Below are 26,973 nucleotides of genomic sequence, written 5' to 3'. Positions count from 1 at the left end.
CTCTCTCTCCATCCATCCCATTCAAATTGCATCCAAAATAGATAATCCTGTTCAAGATGGATTGATGTCCTATCTACCCCTTTCAGGTAATACATTCAATGCCGTATTAGCCTTGTACACTGACTGTACAAAACAGTAAGAACACACACATTCCTAATATTGAGTTGCACCCCCTCATTTGCCCTCAAAACAGCCTCAATTCATCGGGGCATGGACTCTACAAGGTGTCGAAAGTGTTCCACGGGGTTGCTGGCCCATGCTGACTTCAATTCTTCCCACAGTTGTGTCAAGTGGGCTTTATGTCCTTTGGGTGGTGGACCATTTTTGATACACATGGGAAACTGTTGAGCATGAAAAAACCAACAGCATTGCAGTTCTCGACACAAACTGATGTACCTGGCACCCACTACCATAACCTGTTCAAAGGCACTTAAATAATTTGTCTTGCCCATTCACTCTCTGAATGGCACACATACACAATCCATGTCTCAAGGCTTAAAAATCATTCTTTAACCTCTACTGGATGGGTGTCCCTAAACGGGGACGGTTGTTGCTAAAGTGCGCCAAAGTGACTAGAATGGTGTCGTATACAACAGCCAATTTTCTGGGACATAGACATGTCTTATATGGGCAGAAAGATTAACAAGAATTTAAGTTTTCTGCAGTGTCCAATTAACTGTAGCTATTACAGTGAAAAAATATCATGCTATTGTTTGAGAGTGCACAACAACAACTTTTATCACGGCAACTGGTTTGATACATTCACATCTGAAGGTAAATAATGTACTTACATTCAGTAATCTTGCTCTGATTTGTCATCCTGAGGGTCCAATTGATAAAATGTAGCATAGTTTTAAAATAAATGTTTGTTCAAATGTAGGAACTGGGGTCTACAGTTTGATCCCACTGCTGTCTCTGGCTCCACACCCACCCTGCCCGGCCATTGAGATGTGTGAAAGTTAGTGTATAAGCTAATGATCCATCATGTATGACATTCCTGGGAGTGTGTTAACTTATATTTTTTATTACCATAGCATTTTTGTATGTTCTCTATAGTTATGTACTTGAAAATGTATCAATTGACCAATTCGGCACATTTGGGCAAACTCCTGGCAGACTTGATATTGTGCAGTAAAGTAATTCTTCACTGGATCAGTCTGAAACTTTGCACACACACTTCTGCCATCTGGTGGCCAAAATCTAAATTAAACCTAGACTCCTAACTGAAAGTATGGCTTTTCTCTTGTATTTTAAAGATGATAAAAAAAATATATATTTAAACGCATATTTTTTTTGTTTGTATTATCTTTTACCAAATCTAATGTATTATTCTCCTACATTCATTTCACAATTCCACAAACGTCAACGTGTTTCCTTTCAAATGGTATCAATAATATGCATATCCTTGCTTCAGGTCCTGAGCTACAGGCAGTTAGATTTGGGTATGTCATTTTAGGCGAAATTTGAAAAAAAGGGTACGATCTTAGAGGTTTCTAACGTGTCTCCTCCCCTTCATCTACACTGATTGAAGTGGATTTAACAAGTGACTTCAATAGCTTTCACCTTGATTCACCTGGTCAGTCTATGTCATGGAAAGAGCAAGGGTTCCTAATGTTTCGTACACCCAGTGTATTTACCTAATGAATGATGGGTTAATATGCATACGCTTCTAACTTATAGCCTTTGTCATCATGTTCTCTTGCACAATACACACCTGCTCTCCTCTGGCCTCGAATAACTAGAATAGCTTGTTGGACATTTTTTTTAGCAGGGATGCAAGCTTGCTCTTGTTTGCTGAATGTTAAATACATTCTTTCAAACTCGTTGGGAGTTTGAAAGAAGAGAATGTGCGACAGCAATAGGCTATAGCAGTTATTTATTCATGTCAGACCCATAACCAATCAATCTTCGTGAAGAGAAGTGAAAGCCTTCTGCATCTTATTCTAGTCCTATATTATTCAAGCATGTCATTACAGTGATGAAGATAAGAACAACTAATCTTATTTAAGTTAAAGGTAGACTCAGGGGATATACGTTGCCAGTAGCGGCACCACAGATATTGAAATGAGCAAGATGCAAGACTTCGCTCTCAAACACGTTGCACAACATTAGGGGAAATATTATGAAAGGTAGGCTATATGCGTCAGCCTACTAATTATAAAAAGCCTCTCCAGACCAGGCTTTCATTGAAAAGTTATAGTTATAACTTTTCATAGAAAGCCTGGTCTGGAGAGCTCTACCGTATTGCTGTATTTATTATTAAAATGTGTCCCAAATGGCACCCTATTCCCTATGTAGTGCACAACCTTTGAACAGGGCCCATAGGATGCTTGTCAAAAGTAGTGCAAACTATGTATGGAATAGTGCCAATGGCCCTGATCAAAAGTAATGCACTTTGTACGTAATATGGTGACATTTGGGACAAACATTACATGCTGACCAAACCGAATGCACACGTTCACATGTTGATTTTGTACCCCCATACCAGACACTATCAGGACACGCAGGTTGAAATATCAAAACAAACTCTGAACCATATTCATTTGGGGACAGGTCGAAAAGAGTTAAACATTCATGGCAATGTAGCTAGCTAGCTTGCTGTTGCTAGCTAATTTGTCCTGTGATATTAACATTGGGTTGTTATTTTAAATGAAATGCACAAGGTACTCCTACAATTAATCCACAGATAAAACGGTAAACTGAATTCCTTTCTCGTCATCTCCTCCTTCCACAGGCTTCTTTTTTTACTTATTTGGACTTTAATATGGTGGTTGGCAACCAACTTTACTGTGCATTACTACAACCGACTGGAGTGCGGATGTCAGTTAATCTTTCAATCACCCACGTGGGCATATGCTCCTACACACAAATGAGGAGATGGGAGAGGCCAGACTTGCAGCGCATTGAGTGTCACAAATATAACCTATATAACCTTCTAATTTAGCGCCTGGCCACGCAGGAGTTCGTTGAGGCGCGTGAGCAGTGTGGGTGCAATGATTGGATAACGTGTATGTGTACATTTATTTTGCAACACTCTCGCACGCGATGCCAGCGGTGTGGTCAGCATGTTAGTGTCAAACAGAGTTAATCTCTAGTCTAAACTGCCCTATCATGTGGCTCTGACTGTTACATTATGATGTGTTAGTGCACGTCTATCTGTCATCAGGGAAATACCTGTCTGTGTATAGAATAACTATCATATTAATGGGACTTTGGGACTTTGGTTGTGAGATGTAGGATTGTTTTTAGTAATAATACTTGTTCACATGACATTTTATCACTTTAGATTCTACAAAACAATAAAAGATAGTTGCTAGCGAAAGCCAGGATAATCACTTGTACATAACTGGCGCCTTCTTGTTTTTCTTCATTTCTGACGCAAGGCATTCTGGTAATTGCGTCAATAGCGTAATCCAATACAACAGAAATATGTACATAGTTCTCTCCATCACATGGCTTTTAATACAAGTACTCTTACATATGTAAATAACTGTAAAATAAAATATCTTTAGATGCAGCTCCATGAATTAACTGTAAACATTAACTCTGTAACCCATGTCCATAAGCCTGAACTCCAGCAATACAGATGCGAAAAGCATGTCTTCATATTTTCTCTTTACTTTCTGTCAATTGTCTCTCTATTTTCTCTTTTTTTCTGTATAAGTGTATTGAGATTTAACATTTTTTGTTTTAATTCAAATACTCTGTCACTCTGCTCAGGAGTACTTTCATTTAGAAGACGCTGAGGATCTCAGACATGAGTTCAAGAGGCTTCATCAGGCCATGGAGATGGTTGGATTCCTGCCCTCTACTAAGAAACAGTACGTATGGATACTTCTAGGGTTAACTCTTCAGGCGAGCGAGACAGAGTGTGTGCGACGAAGATAGAAAGAGTGAAGGAGACAGAGGGAGACAAACTATAGTTTATAGAGATATCTCAGATACCTTATCCTCTCCTCTTTACATCCCCTGTACCATACTCTTGTCATCTGTCATGATCCCTGATATTATCTTTTTCATGAAGAGTTTCTGCCACAGTCACACCTGATGGAACTAAAACAGTCTGTATGTAACACTGTAGCTCTCCAAGATCTCCACCGCTCTCTCCCACTCCGCAGCAGGTTAGAGCTTGTCAGTCCTAGCAGGAGAATAATGCAGGGAACATTTCAGCAGCAGACATCTGATCATGGCCTTGGGGTGTGGCAGGTAGAACAGTAGAACTTAGTTGCTCATCTAGTGGCCTACTGTGGCTGTTTCTCATTGTAATTATATGGTAGATTGTAAACAATAATGCGTGTATATATGTATTGTATCCTTGAAATAAGGATGATGCCATAACTCATACTACTAGCCAGTGAGAGGTGCTCATGGTGTGTGAAACTGTTATCCAGGTGTATTGTGCCCCTATGTTTCCTTGTGCAGGATATGATCAGTAATCCTGGTGTATTGTATAATAATCCTGCGTTTCTGTGTAGGATATTTTCCATGCTCTCTGCCATCCTGTATCTGGGCAACGTGACATACACCCAATCAGAAGACGGCCAGGCGCTGGAAGCGGGGCCAGCAGATGTCCTCTCAACCCTGTCTGACCTGCTCAAGGTAAAGGAATCAATCAATCAGTCAATATATTTATTGTGTAATCATTCAAACAATCAATATCTTTAGTCTCACCTGCTTAGAGGAACACCTGTACACAGCGTTAACTGACAATCTGCTCTGTTCTCATAGGTCAAACAGGAGTTGCTGGTGGAGGCTTTGACCAAGAGGAAACAAACAACAGCCAATGACAAATTAGTGTTACACTACACTCTCAAAGAAGTAGGGGTTCTAATACCAGTTACATTTATTTTCCTTTTTCTTCCTCACATGACATGAGGGAAAACTCCAGAATGTAGTTATAGCCAGGACCTGGATATTTTCCTTGTCATGTCACGTGTGGACTAATATGGCTTTTGTTAGCTTTGCAGCCCTTTTTTGTGGTGTTTCTTGCTGTTATCCTCCTATAGGCCATAACAATTGTTGTCTTTTCATTGTCCTACCCAGGCTGTGACTGCTGTTGTCTTGTCGTTGTCCTACCCAGGCTGTGACTACTGTTGTCTTGTCGTTGTCCTACCCAGGCTGTGACTGATGTTGTCTTGTCGTTGTCCTACCCAGGCTGTGACTGATGTTGTCTTGTCGTTGTCCTACCCAGGCTGTGACTACTGTTGTCTTGTTGTTTTCCTACCCAGACTGTGACTACTGTTGTCTTGTTGTCCTACCCAGACTGTGACTACTGTTGTCTTGTCGTTGACCTACCCAGGCTGTGACTACTGTTGTCTTGTCGTTGTCCTACCCAGGCTATGACTACTATTGTCTTGTCGTTGTCCTACCCAGGCTGTGACTGCTGTTGTCTTGTCATTGTCCTACCCAGGCTGTGACTGCTGTTGTCTTGTTGTTGTCCTACCAAGGCTGTGACTACTGTTGTCTTGTTGTTGTCCTACCAAGGCTGTGACTACTGTTGTCTTGTTGTTGTCCTACCAAGGCTGTGACTACTGTTGTCTTGTTGTTGTCCTACCAAGGCTGTGACTACTGTTGTCTTGTTGTTGTCCTACCAAGGCTGTGACTACTGTTGTCTTGTTATTGTCCTACCCAGGCTGTGACAATTATTGTCTTATTGCCTTCCTAGGCTGTGACAGCACGGGACTCCATGGCCAAGTCTCTGTACAGCTCTCTGTTTGACTGGATTGTCCTGCGCATCAACCACGCTCTGCTCAACAGACGAGACATGGAGGAGGCCGTCTCTGTAAGACAACCATTCACTGTACTAACCCTAACCCAGAGACAGCTTGTCACTGTACTAACCCTAACCCAGAGACAGCTTGTCACTGTACTAACTCTAACCCAGAGACAGCTTGTCACTGTACTAACCCTAACCCGGAGACAGCTTGTCACTGTACTAACCCTAACCCGGAGACAGCTTGTCACTGTACTAACCCTAACCCAGAGACAGCTTGTCACTGTACTAACCCTAACCCAGAGACATCTTGTCACTGTACTAACCCTAACCCAGAGACAGCTTGTCACTGTACTAACCCTAACCCAGAGACATCTTGTCACTGTACTAACCCTAACCCAGAGACAGCTTGTCACTGTACTAACCCTAACCCGGAGACAGCTTGTCACTGTACTAACCCTAACCCGGAGACAGCTTGTCACTGTACTAACCCTAACCCGGAGACAGCTTGTTACTGTACTAACCCAGAGACAGCTTGTCACTGTACTAACCCTAACCTAACCCTTTCACTACAGTGTTAAAGCCATCTGTAACTTTCACTTCCAGTAAAAAATGATGCCCCTGCATTTGTTTGACAACCTTTCAACGCAGCTTTAGAAAGTATTCGTTTTACTTTTATTACTTTTATTATTACACACAAATTTCTCAATTTTCTTTCTCTGCATTGTTGGGAAGGGCCCATTAAGTAAGCAGGAAAAAGGGATTTATATTCAGATTATTTTTAGTGTTTGTCCATAGGTATCCTGGATATATTTGGTTTTGAGGATTTCCAGACGAATAGCTTTGAACAGTTCTGCATCAACTACGCCAACGAGAAACTACAGTATTACTTCAACCAGCACATCTTCAAGCTGGAGCAGGTGAGCTCTATAAGGGAAATGAAAGGGGGATAAGGAGTCAGTTCCACTACTGAATTATAAACCCTTCACCCCATAAAAGGTTACCTTCATGTGAAGTTAAATCATCTCTAATTGGGAATCAATAGTAATTTATTCATTCATCCACCCATTTATTCACGCATCCATCTGTCCATCTATCTATTCCAGAAGGAGTACCAGGCAGAGGGGATCAGCTGGAGTACCATAGACTACACGGACAACCTGGGCTGTATCCATCTGATCAGCCAGAAACCCACTGGGCTTTTCCACCTACTGGATGAGGAGAGCAAGTAAGTCTGGGAGGGCCTAGAGTTTGAACCTAAAACTAGGGCCCAGAGTGTTTCTAGTCAGGTCACATGGTCAGGAAAATATCCTGGCCCTGTTTGCAAGGGCTGTATCTCAGTAGTCTGTAGTTACTTCTTGTCTTATACCTTTGTCAACACTGATTTAGAGGAAGTGGACAGATGAAAAGAAGCTTACTGGTTGGCTTCCTCTATTGCTTTTACCTAACCCAGTCTTTGTGACCTTAGTCTCCCTCAGGCCACGGATGACACTCTGCTGAACAAGTTCAAGCAGCAGCATCAAGACAACCCGTACTTCGTCCCCACCACAGTGATGTTACCAGCCTTCGTCATCCAACACTTCGCTGGGAAGGTCAAATACCAGATCAAGGTAGAGAAAGGGCAAGGGGAGCAACCTATTAGTCTACACTGTCAGTCGAAAGGACATCACACAGCTAACTGTCCTGCTTCCAACCCTTTCTTTATCCTGTCTTCTTCCTCTCATTGTGTCCCTCTGCATCTCCTTCCTCCATCCGTCTCCTCTTCCTCTCTACCTCGCTGTGTCTCGCTCTCCCTTCTCAACCCCTAACCCTCGTCATATCCTCTCATTCCATCTCTCTACCTCTCCTCTTCCCCTCTTCTCCTTATCATGATCAGGATTTCCGGAAGAAGAACACGGATCACATGCGTCCGGACATTGTGGCGTTGCTACGTAGCAGCGAGCGGGCATTCATGCGTCAGCTGATTGGGTCAGACCCGGTGGCAGTGTTCCGATGGGGCATCCTCCGGGCCACCATACGCATCATAGCGGCCTTCAACGAGGCCGGAAGCCGCCGGGCAGTCCCAGGTAGGCTTCACTTTAGATACCCTGATTGGACAGGTCTAGGAGAGAGGGTATTTCACGTTTACATGAACTGACCAGGCAAGAGAAAACGGTGCACTTTTTATTAGCATATAACTGTAATTGGTCAAGAGTTTTTCGTTTTTTTTCTGGTCAGGTTATGAGTCTCTTGAGATATGACTTGCTACACTTTGGTGGCGACGATGATGATAAGATGACTAACATGGCAAGGTCTGTTTACTCTACAGGTCTGGTGAAACGCACCTCCCGTCAGTCTATAGGGGAACTGAAGAGGAGACCGAGCTCGGCTCTACAGAGACTGTCCAGGTAAGAGGAGAGAGAGACTATGCTGCCACTCATTACAGTTGCAACGTTATAGTTGAGCATGTTTCACCTTCATCGAAGGAGAAGAGACAGAAGGCCTTAGTCCAGGGGTGTGCTATCGTATCCACAGAGTGCTGATGTAGGGGCAGGTTTTTGTTCCAGCCAAATGCATCAAATCAAAGTTTGTTGGTCAGATGTGCCAAATACAACAGGTGTGGACTTTACAGTGTGTGTCTTCATGTGTGTAGGAGTGTCAGTGTAGAAATAAATAATTAAGGGGGTCAATGTAAACAGTCCGAGTAGCCATTTGATTACCGGTTTAACCGTCTTATGGCTTGGGGTAGAAGCAGTTCAGGAGCCTTTTGGTCCCAGACTTGGCATTCTTGCACCGCTTGCCATGTGGTAGCAGAGAGAACAGTCTATGACTTCAGTGGCTGGAATCTTTGACAATTTTTGGGGCCTTCCTCTGACACCGCCTGATATAGAGGTCCTGGATGGCAGGGAGTTGGCCCCAGTGATGTACTGGGTTGTACATGCTACCCTCTGTAGTGTCTTGTGGTCGTATGATGAGCACTTGCCATAGAAAGCGGTGATGCAGCAAGTCAAGATGCTTTCAATGGTGCAGCTGTAGAACCTTTTGAGGATCTGATGGCTCATGCCAAATCTTTTCAGGCTCCTTCACGACTGTGCTGGTGTGTTTGGACCATGATAGGTTCTGATTGATGTGGACACCGAGGAACTTGAAGCTCTCGAACTGCTCCGTCGATGTGAGTGGGGCATGTTCGGCCCTTTGTTTCTTGTAATCCACGATGAGCTCCTTGGTCCTTCCAACGTTGAGGGAGAGGATGTTGTCCTAGCTCCACACTGCCAGGTCTCTGACCTACTTCCTATAGGCGGTCTCATCGTTGTCAGTGATCAAGCCTACCACTCGTGTTGTCTGCAAACTTAATGATGGTGTTGGAGTCGTGTGTGTGGCCACAGTCGTGGGAGTATAGGAGGGAACTGAGCACGCACCCCTGAGGGAGCCCCCGTGTTGAGGGTCAGCGTGTGTTGTTGCCTACACCTCACCACCTGAGGTGGCCCGTCAGGATCCGTTTTCAGAGGGATGTGTTTAGTCCCAGGGTTCTTAGCAGCTTAGTGATGAGTTTGGAGGACACTATGGTGTTGAACGTGAACTGCAATCTCACGTAGGTGTTCCTTTTGTCCAGGTGGGAAAAGACAGTGTGGAGTGCAATAGAGATTGCGTCATCCGATTCAACTAACATTTTTCTCCAGCCACAGCTCCCTACTGGACTTCTCGTTCGATCGGTCCGATGACAATCCTCTGGAGGTGTTTGAGGACATCTTTGCCAACTATGAGAAAAAGAAGTAAGTGGGCTGGAGGGAAAAGCAGGAGCCAGGTTGTTGATGGGATGTTACATACTGCACATTATCAACAAGAAACTATGCTGAAAGCTAGCCTGCTCTAGCCAACTTTATCATTGTCAAGCCATGAATACATAATAATTGTCATCCATCTTGCCTGTAAAATCCAGGTCACCACCATCTCTGTCTTTTCTCCCCATAGGAAGAGCAAGGCCAGCAAGCACAAGCAGCTCATTCCTACGGTAATGTATTAGTAGTTGCCATTATCAAATAAGTGATTTCTTGGGTCTTTTTATTGGTTTATGTTACTTCTGTACTGTCTTTACAGTTCACATAGACAGGACAGTCTCCTGGCCCTATGTATAATCACATTACAATACTGTGTCATTGTAGTTGTGTAACAATGTGTGATGATGATTGATGTGGTACGTCCTACAGAATCTGATGAACTCTCGGTCCCTGAAGCACATCGTAGGCCTGACGCTCCATGACCGAGCCTCCCGCTCTCTGCTCCACCCACATCAGAGGAAGAAACCACCCAGCATCAGCGCTCAGTTCCAGGTCTGCTTTCCCAACACACACATATGCAGGCACACACACCAGCCTCCTCCCACTGAGAGCTGACCAGAAAAATGAGCTTGTCTTAGCATTGTGTGTATTTCATTGAAACTCCATTAAAGATTACTAATGGGGGCTGTAAACAGCATTACCTCAGCTAACTGATGTGATATATTGTAATGTTATTCTGTAGGCGTCTCTCAATAAGCTGCTGGAGACTGTGGGGAAAGCAGAGCCTTTCTTCATCCGCTGTATCCGTTCCAATGCTGAGAAGGTAGGATTACATGTACTATATAAAGATTGTCTATGTCTATCCCTTAAAGAAAAGGTCACATCATTTCACGTGAAATTTCACATGTGAAAAAATGTTTTTCAAAATGTGATCACGTGAAATTCATGTTGTTTTTCCGTAAGGGAATACCTAGGACTATACAGTAGTTACCAGGGTTGGGGTCAATTCCATTTAAATTAAGAAAGTAAACCAAATATCAATTCAGAATTTTTTTTTGTGTACTTCCTGAATTGACCCCAACCCTTATATTTATTTGCATTTTGGCAATTTAGCACAGTGGTTTTCAAATTTCCTCCGGGACCCCCAGACAGACATATCACAATTTTGTATCCCTAAACTAGCACACCTGATTCACTGAGTCAATGGCTTGATGATTACTTGACAAGTTGAATCAGGTTAGCTTGCTCTGGAATAGTTCAAATACATGGAACGTCTGGGGTCCCCAAGGAACGGTTTGAAAACCACTGATTTAGCAGACGCTTAAGTCAGTATTGATGACAGAATTTCTCTGTTTAATGCATTCAGTGGTGCAACTCTTTGTGTTCCTTGTAGAAGGAGATGCTGTTTGATAATGCTCTGGTGCAACAGCAGCTGAGGTACACAGGCATGTTGGAGACGGTACGCATCCAGAAGTCTGGCTACAACGCCAAGTTCACCTTCACAGAGTTCCTAGAGCAGTTCAAAGTGTTGCTGCCTAAAGAAGCCACCACAGCACCAGAGGACATAGCTAACCTGCTGCAGGAGATGGGCCTAGGACAGAGCACGTACCAGATTGGGAAAACCAAGGTAACACTTTACATTATAGCCATTATAGCCTCCATAGAAAAGCTGAAAAGGGATTTAGTAATTCTTGCTTAAACAACTAAAAGCATAATTTGACTTCATATTAAACATGTAGTCCCATCTAAATGTCCTTTTTCTCCCAGGTGTTCCTGAAGGAGAGGGAGAAGCAGCATCTCCAGGACACCCTGAACAAGGAAGTGATGCGTCACATCGTCATCCTCCAGCGCTGGTTCAGGGCCTGTCTCAGCAGGAGCCACTTCCTCTACAAGAAAGACGCCGCCATCAGAATACAGGTTTGTACCTATATGGCAGAAACCATGATCCCACTGGTAACTATTGCTTAAAATCACAACAATGTGTACAAGACCTATCCCAGCCCTTGTAATATATTTTTCAGGGAGCACTGTATAAAAAGCCCCTGTGTGGTAGGGTAAGATTCATGTATTTTTACAGCTGTGCGGCTACTGTGTCCTAGCCAAATTTCCCCTCAGGGATAATAAAGTTGATCTCATCTTCTCCTATAGCGATGTTGGCGTGCGTTCCGGTCGGACACCAGATGCCGTGCGGCCACAGTGATCCAGGCAGCGTGGCGAGGCTCTCAGAAGAGGACAGACTACCTGAGAAAGAGGAACAGCATCAAGAAGATGCAGACACTGTTCAGGAACAAACCAGATCTAAACAGGTACTAAGACTCATCTTTTTATATCCTAAAAATGTACAATAAAGTTATAGAACTTTGAACTTCAGGGCCCTGAGTTTTTCTGACCAGCACAAATCTGACCCTACTTCTAGCTCAAAGGCTGAGGTAGAGAAGCCCACGCCTCCCCAGCTCCCTTCCAAGACCCAGTCCATGCCCCAGCCCCCGCCCAAGCTTCAGCCCAAGCACCAGAACCAGCCCTTGCCCAAGCACCAGACCCAGCACCAGAGAAGCCTGGAGAAGAAGGAGCTGAGGAGGCAGCACAGTTTGGAACCAAGCCCCAATAGGAGCCTCCAACCAGGCCCAGAGGTTAACAGACAGGAGGCTACCCAAAGGAACACAGAATCGGAGAAGAGAGAGGGTAGAGGCTCTCCACCTCCTCTCAACAGACCTCTCTCCCTTCCCCTGGACCCCAAGGCTGGCAGGTACGATTCTCTCCCATCCCTCACCTCTCTACCGCTCACCCCATCCTTCACCTCTGACCTATCCACTGTGATAGCTGATGTGTGCAGTGGCAGATTAGGTGGCAGTGGCATCCCCCAGGTGGATATAGAACTTTGAACTTATTCATCAACTATTGGTAGTGGATGAAGTGAGTGCCCAGTCTCCCACCCACCTCAATGCAAATTAAGTGTTTTTAGCACCCGGTGAAAAATATTATATACATCTGTTATTATTCAGTGTAAAGTGTTTTGTTAGGTGGAAAAGCACCATATACGGTACCATTCAAACATTTGGACACCCACTCATTTTCTGAGTTTTTCTTTATTTTACTATGTTCTACTTTGTAGAATAATAGTGAAGACATCAAAACTGTGAAATAACACATGGAATCATGTAGTAACCAACATTTTTTTTAACAAATCAAAATATATTTTATATTTGAGGTTCTTCAAAGTAGCCACCTTTTTGTATTGGTGAAATCTTTGCACACTCTTGGCATTCTCTCAACCAGCTTCACCTGGAATGCTTTGCCAACAGTCTTGAAGGAGTTCCCACATATGCTGAGCACTTGTTGGATGCTTTTCCTTCACTGCGGTCCAACCCATCCCAAACCATCTCAAATGGGTTGAGGTCGAGTGATTGTGGAGGCCAGGTCATCCTATATGGCACTCCATCACTCTCCTTCTTGGTCAAATAGCCCTTACACAGCCTGGAGGTGTGTTGGGTCATTGTCCTGTTGAAAAACAAATGATAGTCCCACTAAGTGCAAACCAGATGGGATAATGTATGGCTGCAGAATGCTGCGGTAACCATGCTAGTTAAGTGTGTCTTGAATTCTAAATAAATCAGACAGTGTCACCAGCTAGGCACTCCCACACCATCACACCTCCTCCATGCTTCACGGTGGGAACCACACATTCTTAGATTATCCGTTCACCTACTCTGCGTCTCACAATGACACGGCAGTTGGAACAAAAAATCTCATATTTGGACTCATCAGACCAAAGGACAGATTTCCACCGGTCTAATGTTCATTGCTCTTTTTTCTTGGCCCAAGCAAGTCTCTTCTTCTTATTGGTGTCCTTTGGGAGTGGTTTATTTGCAGCAATTCGACCATGAAGGCCTGATTCACGCAGTCTCCTCTGGAGAGTTGATGTTGAGATGTGTCTATTACTTGAACTCTGTGAAGCATTTATATGGCTGCAATCTGAGGCTGGTAACTCTAATGAATTTATCCTCTGCAGCCGAGGTAACTCTGGGTCTTCCTTTCCTGTGGCGGTCCTCATGAGAGCCAGTTTCATCATAGAGCTTGATGGTTTTTTGCGACTGCACTTGAAGAAACTTTCAAAGTTCTTGAAATGTACCGGATTGACTGACCTTGATGTCTTAAAGTAATGATGGACTGTCGTTTCTCTTTGCATATTTGAGCTGTTCTTGCCATAATATGGACTTGGTCTTCTACCAAATAGGGCTATCTTCTGTACACCATCCCTACCTTGTCACAACACAACTGATTGGCTCAAACCCATTAAGAAGGAAATGAATTCCACAAATTAACTTAACAAGGCACACCTGTTAATTTAAATGCATTCCAGGTGACTTACCTCATGGTTGAGAGAATGCCAAGAGTGTTCAAAGCTGTCAAAGCAAAGGGTGGCTACTTTGAAGAATCTAAAATATATTTTGATTTGTTTAACAATTTTTTTTGGTTACTACATGATTCCATATGTGTTATTCCATAGTTTTGATGTCTTCATTATTATTCTACAATGTAGAAAATAGAAAAAATAAAGAAAAACCCTTGAATGAGTAGGTGTCAACTTTTGACTGGTACTGTAAATCCAATCCATATTATATTTTTTAACAGGGACGGAGAGGGGGCGCTCACCAACCTGTCCCCTTACACAGGCACCCTGGAGCGCTACTCCCACTTGGAAGATATCAAGGAGCATGCAAAGAGGTGGAAGAGCAGGAGGGAGGGAAGACATCCGGAAGACTCCAGCCCTGAGATCCAGCGGCCCAGGGATAAACGCATGGAGGGGTTGCTGCTGTATGACATATTATTATGTGATGTTATCACAATGTTATGTCCAGTGGTGAAGTGGAGAGTAAACACCATTTATGCACCGGTGTTGACTCATCTTTTGCGGAAAAAGGCATTGAAAGTATAGGGAGCGTTACTCACTGCGAATATCATTTACCTACCTATTTTCTTACCTCTACATCTCTGGTTAGGTCATGTCTTAGTGTTTCTCTCAACCATACCTGTTAAGACCCTTCAATGTCCCCTCAATATGATCTTGGATCACTAGGTAGATATACATCAAGTTGTTTCTTTCCCCATTCTCTGATTTATCTTTCATCAATATCTTATAGCAATGTCTTGAATTCTAACAGAGTTTACAGTTGACATATTTCTATCTCTTACCTCAGGAACCGAGGGAAGTCTATCTCGCTGGACAACGTGTCCAAACTCAGCTCCTCGGGGTCAGGCTCAGACAGCTCTTCCTCCATTACTGAGGTACTACTACTCTACTATTGTTCCTTCATACACGTTAGATATGTACTATTGAGGTATTCTTCTCTCGTAATGTAATTATTACTATTACACCATTAGGTATCACAGCTCTCCCTCTGTCACTGAGGTGCTGATCTCATACTGTATTACTTATCACACACACAGGTACAGTTGATGCCGGAAGTTTACAAACACCTTAGCCAAATACATTTAAACTCAGTTTTTCACAATTCCTGACATTAATCCTGGAAAAGATTCCCTGTCTTTGGTCAGTTAGGATCACCACTTTATTTTAAGAATGAAATATCAGAATTATAGTAGAGAGAATTATTTCTTTCATCACATTCCCAGTGGGTCAGACATTTACATACACTCAATTAGTATTTGGTAGCATTGCCTTAAACAATTTCAACTTGGGTCAAACGTTTTGGGTAGCCTTCCTCAATCTTCCCACAATAAGATGGGTGAATTTTGGCCCATTCATCCTGACAGTGCTGGTGTAACTGAGTCAGGTTTGTATGCCTCCTTGCTCGCACATGCTTTTTCAGTTCTGCCCACACATTTTCTATAGGATTGAGGTCAGGGCTTTGTGATGGCCACTCCAATACCTTGACTTTGTTGTCCTTAAGCCGTTTTGCCACAACTTTGGAAGTATGCTTGGGGTCATTATCCATTTGGAAGACCCATTTGCGACCAAGCTTTAACTTCCTGACTGATGTCTTGAAATGTTGCTTCAATATATCCAAATACATTTCCTTCCTAATGATGCCATCTACTTTGTGAAGTGCACCAGTCTCTCCTGCAGCAAAGCACCCCCACAACGTGATGCTGACACCCCCGTGCTTCACGGTTGGGATGGTGTTCTTTTGCTTGCAAGCCTCCCCCTTTTACCTCCAAACTTAACAATGGTCATTATGGCCAAACTGTTCTATTTTTGTTTCATCAGACCAGAGGACATTTCTCCAAAAAGTATGATCTTTGTCCCCATGTGCAAACCGTAGTCTGGCTTTTTTATGGCGGTTTTGGAGCAGTGGCATCTTCCTTGCTGAGTGGCGTTTCAGGTTATGTCGATATAGGACTCGTGTAAACTTCTGACCCACTGGAATTGTGATTCAGTGAAATAATAAACAATTGTTTGTAAACAATTGTTGGAAAACTGACTTGTCATGCACAAAGTAGATGTCCTAACTGACTTGCCAAAACTATAGTTTTAACAAGAAATCTGTGGAGTGGTTGAAAAATGAGTTTTAATGTATGTAAACTTCCGACTTCAGCTGTAGCTAAGATGCTATATGACATGTTGTTACTGTATTTCCTAACACCCTGCTGCTGCTGACACACACATGGATGGATCCCACTCTTCAGCTGGTCAGTAGGCACGAAGCGGGAAAACATTTTATAACCGAAAAAATCTAATTCAGCATTCTTTGTTTGGGGTTTAGTTTAGTTTAAGTTTAGTTTAAGACGACTTAACATTTCACAGAAATGGAACCACTAAACTAGACATGATGATGACTGGGACTTCCCAACTTTTGACATAAAGACGAATAAAGATTACAAACATTAATGATTTCATACTTGCCCAAACCTACATGTTCCCGCAGTATCCATACCCATATTGTTTGTTCTCAATTTTTTTTAAAATCTAATTTATCATTTGGATATTTCTAGAGCTTGTTATACTTTATGCCAATTGTTCTATTTTATCTGTAGCCCACGTTTTTTCAATACTTAAATAATAATGCGTTTGATTCATCCACAGTCTTTAATGATCATGTGATTTCCAGGTTTTAAAGTGAAATTTAAAAAAAATGTGTACTTCATATTCATCATCTCCAGCACCACCAACATATGAAGTAAAAAAATAAATAATCATATTTCCAATTAGGTAACATTTTTTCCCGAAATTACTGATGACAAAAGAATGGTCCAACCTACTGCACCCTCATATGCCATATCTTGAAATAGTCGGATTAAAAGTAAACTTCTGATAGCCACTTTCTACATGCGACCACCTGTTTCAAAATGTATTTTCCCATTTTGTTCCTACTGAACCTTGGACAGTGAGGGGTCCCTCAACTCACCAGTGCCTCTTGACCTTTCCTGGCCACCATAGGTCAGGGTGCGCTCCCGCAAGCGGCCCAATCACAAGCGGCGGTTAGCCTACGCCCGAAGTGGGCTGATGTTTAACCTTAAGGGTTCCCAGGAGAGTGAGTTTTGGAGCTTCCCCCTCCCACCCATGAGCCCCTCACCGGGGGTCAGTGGCATGGGCCAGTCCAACCAACCAGAGGTCCACATCCATCCACGCAAACCTGAGGTCCAGGTACCAACCGGCCTGACTATGGAAAACTACTACGGGCCCTGGCACTGCACGCTGACTGACTCTTGCTGTGCATGCACTGCAGGTTTTGTGTATGTTAAGACAGGGTCTCATCTCCGCTCGTCTCACAGTCCCCGGCTGGATGGGTCTGCAATGTTCTACAGTGTTCTGCGGGTTCTATATACTGGCTTCTCTTCTTCAGGCCAGGGAAAGACCCAGAAAACAGAGCTAGTCACAACCATGAACCATCCTCTGCCACCTAAACACAGTGGCTGGATGTCTCTCTGGTTGCTGCAGCTTGTTTCTGACCTTTTTTGTCACAATGTTTAGGCAACACCATCAAAACCATATACAGTTCACATCCCATTGATACAAGTTCAATGTTATGGGAGTAGTAATGGGATTAGTTCCCCAGTTGTCCTTGTGTGTATTCTCTGTTGGTAAAGAGAGATAATAATTGTTTTGTTCTACAAACTATAGCCTCTCATATAGCACACAGGTTTGTGGCAATCAAGATACACAATGATAACTAATATTTTAGTCTGTGATGTTCATTGCTGCCCTCAATTGACTACAGCAAAAAAGGTCATAGGTCAGGCAGAGGTTAGGCTCATGATGCTGCTGAAGGTTTAAACATGGGTTAAGAGGGAGTGTCCACCATGTTCCTTTATCTCAGTCCATTCCTTTGACGTCCATGGTGGGAGATTACTGTAAGAGAGCACTCTTCGGGGAGCAGGAAGGGGGAGAGACTGAACTCGGCTATGGGTGTGGTGGCTGCAGGCAGACAGGCGTTCCTGCTGGGTAATACTAACCAATGATGTATATACACCCTTGATTTATTATGCTATGTATTGGCCAAATGAGTGGCTTTGAAGCCATTGGCCGCCATATTGGCACTCCTCAGAAGGAGCGGTCCTCCATAGGAACGAATAGAATTCTACAGTATTTCAATCAAATGTTTCAAGGACAAAATACCTGTATTTAAGTATTTCTTTGTTGTAGTGGGGACAGTAGCATTTAGTACTCTCTAAAAATGATACTTTAAGGAAAAGGTTGAAATATATTTGTAGTTTATTTTTATGTTAATTTCACATAAGATCATTTTAAAGAATGCTTTAACGCTAGAAATCCACAGTTAAAACAATAAGTAAGCGGCCACCCGGCCTTTGTTTTGGTAAAAAAGCGGAGGGATCGATGCTATGAATGCAATGACTGATCATTGAGGTAATTATTTTTTTTAACCATGTTTTGGCGATGTACAGTGTTTGTTTACATTTAACTTGTTTACAAACATTGAAGTAAGAAAAAAAAAGCTTATGTTGGGTTCTGATGGGGTACGACAGTTGAACTAAGCTCAAGGAGGCATTTATAAGGTATACTCTTCAACAACAAAAAACATCAAGAATCAATGGGTTTATCATTAATTTATAAGTCCAAAAATGTATGTAGCAACTAAGGATTCTCAAAAACGAATGTAGACATTAAAGGCATTTCTATAACTTCAAAAATATTTTTTTACAATGGAGGAAAAATGGCTGCGCTCTGGCTTCAAAACATCACTCCCAACAGTCATCTAGGGTTTATACACATCATTGGAACTAACTAACTGGTGTGGCTGGGCCTGGGAGATTTGCACTAGTACTACACCTACAGACACTGGGGAAATGGCATGACATCTGTTCTCAATATTTTCTTACTTTCTAGGCACAATCATTCCCCACATGTTACCGGTTAATAATGATGTATCTGATTTTTCCTCAGCATGGTTGTCTCATGTCATACAATCTTAGATGTTCAGTAATTGTTTTCCCTCAGTTTCAGAAATCTTCAGATATTACCACGGATGTTGGAAGGTTCAGCCTCCCAGCCAGGAGTACCAATGAGAGCTCAATTATCAAAGACTACAGCCAATCCCAGCCAACCACACCTGAGAGGTAAAGGCGGGAGGAGTAAGGAGGCTGTAAACCATAATTGATTTGTTTTTTCCTGTATATTGAATGGAGATGATACTATGTTCTTTGTCATGGTTAAATGTTAGCATTTTGTGTTCCACAGACTTGGCTTTTTCAGTAAGATTATGAAGAAATGGCCCAATAGAGACTCTCAGCCACCTGAGTACGGGAAGCGGACTAATGAGAATACACAATCTGAAAAAGGAGGTACTGTAGTCCTGCCCCCTACAGCAAACTGCTCACTGTGCCTTCCAGCTTTAGGGCTCTATTTTAGGCTGGCGTTAAGGTGGCACTAGTATCAAACGCACATTAGTTTGCAATTTCATCATGTAAAAACTGGAGCTCTGCATTTTCCAGCCTGAATTACAGGTTTGGCAATTTACCTGTCTTATATCAGCTCGCTTTCGCTCAGATGGGCAGGGTGGAAATATTTGAGGTGTGTCCTTAAAAACATGATCCAAAGTGCTAATTTCAGGCTGCGCTGATAGGGATATTTAAGGCCAACCAAAAGCTGGTTCTAGCGCTAAACAAAGTTGGCTATGGCATGAATTTTGACAGCGAAAACTCAGCCTATCCAGCTGTGACGCACACTGCCCATATGCGCATGAAACGAGAGTAGACTAATGTGCTTTTGGTGCCTGTAGATTTTGTATTTAGAAACAAAAATGTTTTTTCCCCATTTTCAGGTTTATTTGATAAAAAACCAAGCATAGCCTCCCCTCCTCTCAATTAAGGTTGTTTTTGTCTGCACAATGTAATCTGGAAGTAGTCAAGACTGCTGATAAAGGGTTTAACTCCTATGACCACTTGGAAGTAAATCTTAATCACCAAAGCTTTATTAAAATATCACGTTTGAGAGGAATTAAACAGTGAGCTGAAATTAACCTTTTTATCTATGCATTGTAGGCCGTCCCACATTATTTTAGCCATGCAGGTCCATTTTGGATGTCCGTAAAAACCCTCCATAGTGTGTTGTTTTTAATATTATATGCCCATGGGGAGAAATAATGGTGCCTGTAAGTGTGACATAGGCTATTTAAAACAAGTTGTTGTTTTGATTAGAATTAGTTATATTTAGGCCGTAACAATAATGAATTTAATCTTGCTTATTGACATTGTTTGGCATGTCCAAGCTCAGCCATAATGAAATATACAGTAAGCCTAGACCCTATATCAGTGTGAATGCTATTGAAGACAGTTACTTAGAAAAATATGGTCTGCAAATGGGTTCAAGTTAACCTGTTAAGCAATGAGGGGATTGGTCTACATTTAGTTTCTGTAAGCCATTTAACAAACTATAACAGACTTGCATTGAAATTGGAGTTGATTCCAAGGCAATATATAAAAGATTGTAAACACACAATCTGAAACAACCACATATTTTGCCATGGAGCACGTTCTGGCCAGTGAGGGGCCAAGCCTGGACACACTCACACCTTGTTTATTCATCGAAACCCAGCCCTTTCGTGCCAACGCCAACAAGTGCACCGATAATTGTGATAGCAAAGTTTTTTATTTCTCACACACCACTGGACCTGTAGCGTTACCGTTTAGATTTAACATTGCATTAGGTTTGTTAAAATAGGGCCCTATGACTGATATGATTTGAAAGGCACTAAAAAGGTGTCGCTTTACTACCATCTAGTGGTCAATGGTATAATCTCAACCACATGTCCCCTCTATCTAAAAGCACACACACACATCCTTCCCTTACCTACAGCCATCTCTCCATACTCCTACCCCTTGTTGAGCGAGGGCAGTGGACAGCCTCATAACCCCTCCATCAGGATCAGCCGAGCCGCGAGAGTTTCTGAGAAGTGGAATGCTTCTCTGGAACGGGAGATCACCAACACCAACGAGCTCCGAAACCTGGACGAGTTCCTGGGGAACCAGGTGGGATACCTGTCTCTCACTCACCTGGTATTCACATCAGGCTTAGGAGTTAGCCCTATTGCAACTGCATATTGTTTTATTAAAAAATCAGTATTGTATTGCCTATTGGTTTATTAGGATGTGTTTTAGTCTTCAGAGTTTTTCAAGAGCAGTTATTGACTGACAAAGATCGCCCTGTCATTCATTCACCATCTTCCTTTCTCACTCATTGACACACTCACATGTGTACTAATAACTCTGAGACATGGTGCCATAGGCGTCTATAGACATTTTCCTTCACGTGCTTGGTTACTTGCATGTTCTTGCAGTGCATCTTTATAACATCCCGACTTACCAGTTCTGGTCAGAGAATCTGAACGCGTAGTCAGGGCCATTTTGAATGATAGATAATGATACATGTAGAGATCCATAAATAAGAATTTGTTCTTAACTGACTTAGTTAAATATATATAATTTTTTTTAATGTAAAAAAAATCCATGTAACTTCATTTACCCACCATCTCTCCAGGTAAATGAGCTGCGTACAAGGGCGAAGAAGCTGTCAGCGACAGAGAGCATCTTCCTCACAGCCACCATGCAGTTCAGAGAGACCATCAAGGGCATGTACTCCATCTCGGTGAGTATCCAAGTCTATCCACCGGACTGATCTGGGCACCTTGAACACAGAGATTGTTTTATGGAGCTCTAGGTATTTTGATAAGGAACTATGCATGGGGGTAATTAACCATGTTCAAAAGGGTGTCTTGAAATGGGTTTTAAAATAGATTTGCGTTCACTGCCTGAGACGGATGTAAAGATTTGGGTTGTGCTATACTGTACATCAAATCACCCCCACACTCTTCATGAACCCTGTCCTCCTCTCCCATGTGCACTCTCCAAACAGAAGCCCCACATTAGCTACAAGGGCTTGATGAAGGGCTACCAGAACCGGGTGTCCAGTCTTGCCGAAGCCAAGCAGCAGACTGAGGTCCAGTCAGTGGTCAACCTGTTCCAGTCCGTTCTGGATGGCTTCATACGGGGAGAGATCAAACGAGCGGAGGCTGGGCCAGTCAAGGTAGTTCTGAATAGAGTCCGACAAACGCACATTAAACACCAACAAAGACATACACATGCACTCACAGACACTCGCAACAGTTTTTTTACATTGTTTGTGAGCAGAATACACTTTTGAAAGTTTAAGAGCTGTGTATGTAATTTTAAGAGGTGCAGTTGTTTCATGTCTACTTTTCAATGTGTTGCAGACCATGAAAAAGACAAAGATGAGAGGGAAAAAGAGCAAATGTGTAAGTTAAATTGTATGATAATAACCTCTGAATAGCACTGTCTAAAGTAAACACAGATTAATGGTCCGGGGTCCACATTTGTTAATAGTGCATGGATTTCTCACTCAATTCTGGCGTATGTGGAGATTCTAGGATTTGCATGCACAACAAATGATTGGGATTTTTCAAACTGTCGCACGCAACATATACACATTTTCATTGATAAATCAGAACCATACTATATTTCTAGCGGTGGAGTAAAGTTACTTTAAAGTGCTACTTAAGTAGTTATGAGTATCTGTACTTTACTTTTTATATTTTTGACAACTTACTTCACTACATTCCTTAAGAAAATAATTTACCTTTTACTCCATACATTTTCCCTGACACCAAAAAGTACTTATTACATTTAGAATGTTTAGCAGGACAGGAAAATTGTCCAATTCACACACTTATCAAGAGAAAATCCCTGGTCATATCGACTGCCTCTGATCTTGCGGACTCACTAAACACAAATGCTTTTTTTGTAAATGGCGTCTGAGTGTTGGAGTGTGCCCCAAGATATCCATAAATTGAAAAAAGTAAAGTGTGCCATCTGGTTTGCTTACTATAAGGAATTTGAAATGATTTATCCTTTTACTTTTTGATACTTCAGTATATTTAATTGCTCAAATATACTTAAGTATCATAAGTAAATGTAAAACCAAATACTTTTAGACTTTTACTCAAGTAGTATTTTACTGGATGACTTTTACTTGAGTCATTTTCTATTAAGGTATCTTTTACTTTTACTCAATTATGACAATTGAGTACTTTTTCCAACACGGATTTCTACGCTCTTGAACAAGCGTTTACAACCTGCCTGAAACTCCCTCCATTCACCTTTTATGGTAACAAAATCATTTTCTGTATGATTTGGAGATGTTGGAACTGGGACATGACAGTTTAAAAGAAAGCGCAATGGCAAATTTGATCACTTTTCTGTACAGGTGTGGCCAGAATGTTTTTCATCTTTTGCAGTGCCAAACACTGGCTGTGCATTCTGTAAGATTGATTGTCTATTGAACAATTTAAAAGTAAATGCTGCCTACAGCCCACACTTCCATGAAAAATATGAATTGTTCAATATTTTGTTTATCAATACATGATTGTGTTTCTATTTCCTGCCTTAGTATAGGCTCTGAGATTAAATAGGCTATTATGTCACACTCCTATCTCACAGCAATACTGTAGCCTACCCATACTGCTAACAGTCTATTTACTTTCAAGCATTGGTTGGCTATTGAATGAGCGATGGATAAATGTTAGCCTAATATTTGTGGTGTAGCGGGAATAAACCAATCATGTCAGAAAACGAGAGACATGCCCTGCAATATGAGTATGATTTAGGCCTACAGTGCATTCGGAAAGTGTTCAGACCCCTTGACCTTTTCCACATTTTATTACTTTACAGCCTTGGATTACATTGTCCCCCCCCCTCAATCTACACACAATAACCCATAATGATGAAGCAAAAACAGGTTTAGAAAGTTTAGCTTTTTTTTAAAAACTGAAATATCTCATTTACATAAGTATTTAGACCTTTTACTCAGTACTTTGTTGAAGCACCTTTGGCAGCAATTACAGCCTCAAGTCTTCTTGGGTATGACGCTACAAGCTTGGCACACCTGTATTTGGGGAGTTTCTCCCCTTCTCTGCAGATCCTTTCAAGCTCTGTCAGGTTGGATGGGGAGCGTCTCTGCACAGCTTTTTTTAGGTCTCTCCAGAGATGTTCGATCGGGTTCAAGTCTGGGCTCTGGATGGATTTTCATTAATTATCTCTGTATTTTGCTCCATTCATCTTTCCCTCGATACTGACTAGTCTCGATACTGACTAGTCTCCCAGTCCTGCTGCTAAAAAACAGGGATGGGGCCAGGTTTCCTCCAGATGTGACGCTTGGCATTCAAGCCATAGAGTTCAACTTGGTTTTATCAGATCAGAAAATCATGTTTCTCAAGGTCAGAGAGTCCTTTTGGTGCCTTTTGGCAACTCCAAGCGGGCTGTCATGTGCCTTTTACTGAAGAGTGAGTGGTTTCCGTCTGATACTACCATAAAGGCCTGATTGGTTGAGTGATGCAGAGATGGTTGTCCTTCTGGAAGGTTCTCCCACCTCTGCAGAGGTACTCTGGAGCTCTGTCAGAGTGACTGGCTGGTCGGCCAGCTCTATGAAGAGTCTTGGTGGTTCCAAACTTCATCCATTTAAGAATGATGGAGGCCATTGTGTTCTTGGAGCCCTTCAATGCTCCAGAAATGTGTTGTTACCCTTCCCCAGATCTGTGCCTCGACACAATCCTATCTCGGAGCTATACGGACAATTCCTTCGACTTCCGTGGCTTGGTTTTTGCTCTGACATACAATGTCAACTATGGGACCTTATATAGACAGGTGTGTGCTTTTCCAAATCATGTCCAATCAATTGAATTTATCACAGGTGGATTTAAATCAAGTTGTAGAAACATCTCAAGGATGACCAATGGAAACAGGATGCACCTGAGCTCAATTTCAAGTCTCATAACAAAGGGTCTGAATAGTTATGTAAATATGGTATCTTTTTTTTATAAATGTGCTCAAATTTCTAAAAACCTGTTTTCGATTTGTCATTATGGGTTATTGTGTGTAGACTGAGTAAAAAATAATATTGAATCAATTTTAAAATAAGGCTGTAACGTAACAAAATGTGGAAAAAGTCAAGGTGTCTGAATATTTTCCGAACACACTGCATATAATAAAAGTAAAATAAATATATTAGGCGACATGCTGCTATGCGATTATCTTACCAACGGAAAATTCATCTTTTATCATTAGGGCTACGTTGTAATGTTTTTATTAGCCTACCATTATTATAATTCCTGTGCATCAAACACCAACATTTCCCCCAAAGAACAATATTTGCTTCCAATAGAAGTCAACCATTAGAAGTTGTTCGTATGCAAGGTCTGAGATTTGCATGGAGATATGCACACTTTCCTGTCAAGTTCAAAATGGATAAATACCAACCTTTGTGGGGAAACTGGCGCACGCAAGGTTTATAATTTTTTTTGTTGCACACAACTTTGATAAGTAAGGTCTCAGGTTGCCTGTCATTCTCCCTATCTGATGTGTGTTATACTGTTTCAAGCCCAACAGCCCTCTAGATCACATGTTCAGTACGTACCAGGTGAACATCATGCAGTCCTGTGACCTGTGTGGTTCCTTCATCTGGGGCATGGAGAAGGCCTACATGTGCAGCGGTGAGTAGCCTACAGATAACACTGTCTGTTGTTCACCATCTTAAAACATAAAACTAGAACTAGAACCAGTTTATTATTTACACCCATCTCGTACTGGGTCAGACACCCCTCTTTGCCTCCAGAACAGCCTGAATTCTTCGGATTACAAGGTGTCGGAAATGTTTGTTGCTGAATTGGTATCAAGGGACCTAATGTGTGCCAAGACCACCGCTACCAGCCTGTACCGTTGACACCAGGCAGGATTGGTCCATGGACTCATGCTGCTTACGCCAAATCCTGACTCTGCCATCAGAATGACGCAACAGCATTCGTCAGACCAGGCAATATTTTCCGACTCCTCAATTGTCAAGTTTTGGTGATTGCGTGCCCACTGGAGCCGCCACTGATAGGAGTGGAATCCAGTGTGGTCGTCTGCTGCAATAGCCCATCCGTGACAACAGTACACCACTGTTCTCTGCGCAGTTATGTCTGTTTGTGCACCATTCTCGATAAACCCTAGACACTGCCGTGCGTGAAAAGCCCAGGTGGGCGGCCGTTTCTGGATCTGGCGCTCCTGGCAACGATGATCATACCTTGCTCAGTCGCTTAGATCACTCGTTTTGCCCATTCTAATGTTTAATCAAACAGTAACTTTATGCCTGTCTGCCTGCTTTATATAGCAAGCCACGACCACCTGACAATCTGTAGGAGCAATACATTTTTGTGGACGAGGTGGTGTACCTAATAAACTGGCCGGCGAGTGTATATTTATAACATAGATGAGAACATTACAACAGAAATATACACTATATACACAAGTATGTGGACACCCCTTCAAATTAGTGAATTCGGATATTTCCACCACACCTGTTGCTGACGTGTATAAAATCGAGCACACAGCCATGTAATCTCCATAAACAAACATTGGCAGTAGAATGGAAGAACTGAAGAACTCAGTGACTTTCAAAGTGGCACCGTCATAGGATGCCATGTTTCCAAGAAGTCAGTTCGTCAAATTTCTGCCCTGCTAAGCTGCCCCGTCAACTGTAAGTGCTGTTATTGTGAAGTGGAAACATCTAGGAGCAACAATGGCTAAGCCGCAAAGTGGTAGGCCACACCCAATCTCACAGAACGGGACCGCCAGGTGCTGAAGCATGTAGCGCATAACAATAGTCTGTCCTTGGTTGCAACACTCACTACCGAATTCCAGCACAAGAACTGTTCGTTGGGAGCTTCATGAAATATGTTTTCCGTGGCAGAACAAGCCTAAGATCACCATGCCAAGCGTCGGCTGGAGTGGTGTAAAGCTCACCGCCATTGGATGCTGGAGCACTGGCAACCTCTGGAGTGATGAATCACGCTTCACCATCTGGCAGTCCGACGGACGAATCTCTGATGCCAAAAGAACGCTATCTGCCTGAATGCATAGTGCCAACAGTAAAGTTTGGTGGAGGAGGAATAATGTTTTTCATGGTTCCTTAAGCCCCTTAGTTCCAGTGAAGGGAAATCTTAATGCTATATCATATTCTAGACGATGCTGTGC

At 42.4% G+C, this 26,973-nt stretch overlaps 1 protein-coding gene across 8 annotated transcripts in view; it reads left to right on the top strand.

Moving 5' to 3' along the window:
• Positions 1 to 26,973, top strand: part of LOC112226586 (unconventional myosin-IXb) — a 76,437-nt gene that overhangs the window by 34,357 nt on the left and 15,107 nt on the right. For 7 of the 8 annotated variants that reach the window (XM_024391008.2, XM_042308211.1, XM_024391010.2 and 4 more), the window contains 27 exons: positions 3,721 to 3,821; positions 4,476 to 4,599; positions 4,729 to 4,818; positions 5,666 to 5,782; positions 6,499 to 6,633; positions 6,820 to 6,941; positions 7,182 to 7,323; positions 7,590 to 7,779; positions 8,022 to 8,100; positions 9,373 to 9,465; positions 9,665 to 9,704; positions 9,901 to 10,023; positions 10,214 to 10,294; positions 10,865 to 11,098; positions 11,239 to 11,388; positions 11,620 to 11,777; positions 11,888 to 12,217; positions 14,104 to 14,286; positions 14,670 to 14,757; positions 16,871 to 17,077; positions 18,890 to 19,008; positions 19,130 to 19,233; positions 20,747 to 20,919; positions 21,428 to 21,535; positions 21,803 to 21,973; positions 22,161 to 22,202; positions 25,340 to 25,451. In XM_024391008.2, the coding sequence (XP_024246776.1) occupies positions 3,721 to 3,821; positions 4,476 to 4,599; positions 4,729 to 4,818; positions 5,666 to 5,782; positions 6,499 to 6,633; positions 6,820 to 6,941; positions 7,182 to 7,323; positions 7,590 to 7,779; positions 8,022 to 8,100; positions 9,373 to 9,465; positions 9,665 to 9,704; positions 9,901 to 10,023; positions 10,214 to 10,294; positions 10,865 to 11,098; positions 11,239 to 11,388; positions 11,620 to 11,777; positions 11,888 to 12,217; positions 14,104 to 14,286; positions 14,670 to 14,757; positions 16,871 to 17,077; positions 18,890 to 19,008; positions 19,130 to 19,233; positions 20,747 to 20,919; positions 21,428 to 21,535; positions 21,803 to 21,973; positions 22,161 to 22,202; positions 25,340 to 25,451 (3,616 nt within the window). The remainder of the gene's footprint in view (positions 1 to 3,720; positions 3,822 to 4,475; positions 4,600 to 4,728; positions 4,819 to 5,665; positions 5,783 to 6,498; positions 6,634 to 6,819; positions 6,942 to 7,181; positions 7,324 to 7,589; positions 7,780 to 8,021; positions 8,101 to 9,372; positions 9,466 to 9,664; positions 9,705 to 9,900; positions 10,024 to 10,213; positions 10,295 to 10,864; positions 11,099 to 11,238; positions 11,389 to 11,619; positions 11,778 to 11,887; positions 12,218 to 14,103; positions 14,287 to 14,669; positions 14,758 to 16,870; positions 17,078 to 18,889; positions 19,009 to 19,129; positions 19,234 to 20,746; positions 20,920 to 21,427; positions 21,536 to 21,802; positions 21,974 to 22,160; positions 22,203 to 25,339; positions 25,452 to 26,973) is intronic. The other variant, XM_024391015.2, reaches the window with a different exon arrangement.

The sequence above is a fragment of the Oncorhynchus tshawytscha genome, linkage group LG28 (genome assembly GCF_018296145.1).
Source record: "Oncorhynchus tshawytscha isolate Ot180627B linkage group LG28, Otsh_v2.0, whole genome shotgun sequence".
Classification (NCBI taxonomy): Eukaryota; Metazoa; Chordata; class Actinopteri; order Salmoniformes; family Salmonidae; genus Oncorhynchus; species Oncorhynchus tshawytscha.
The sequence above is the reverse complement of the archived record's forward strand: the minus strand, read 5'-3'. Positions and strand labels throughout refer to the sequence as shown.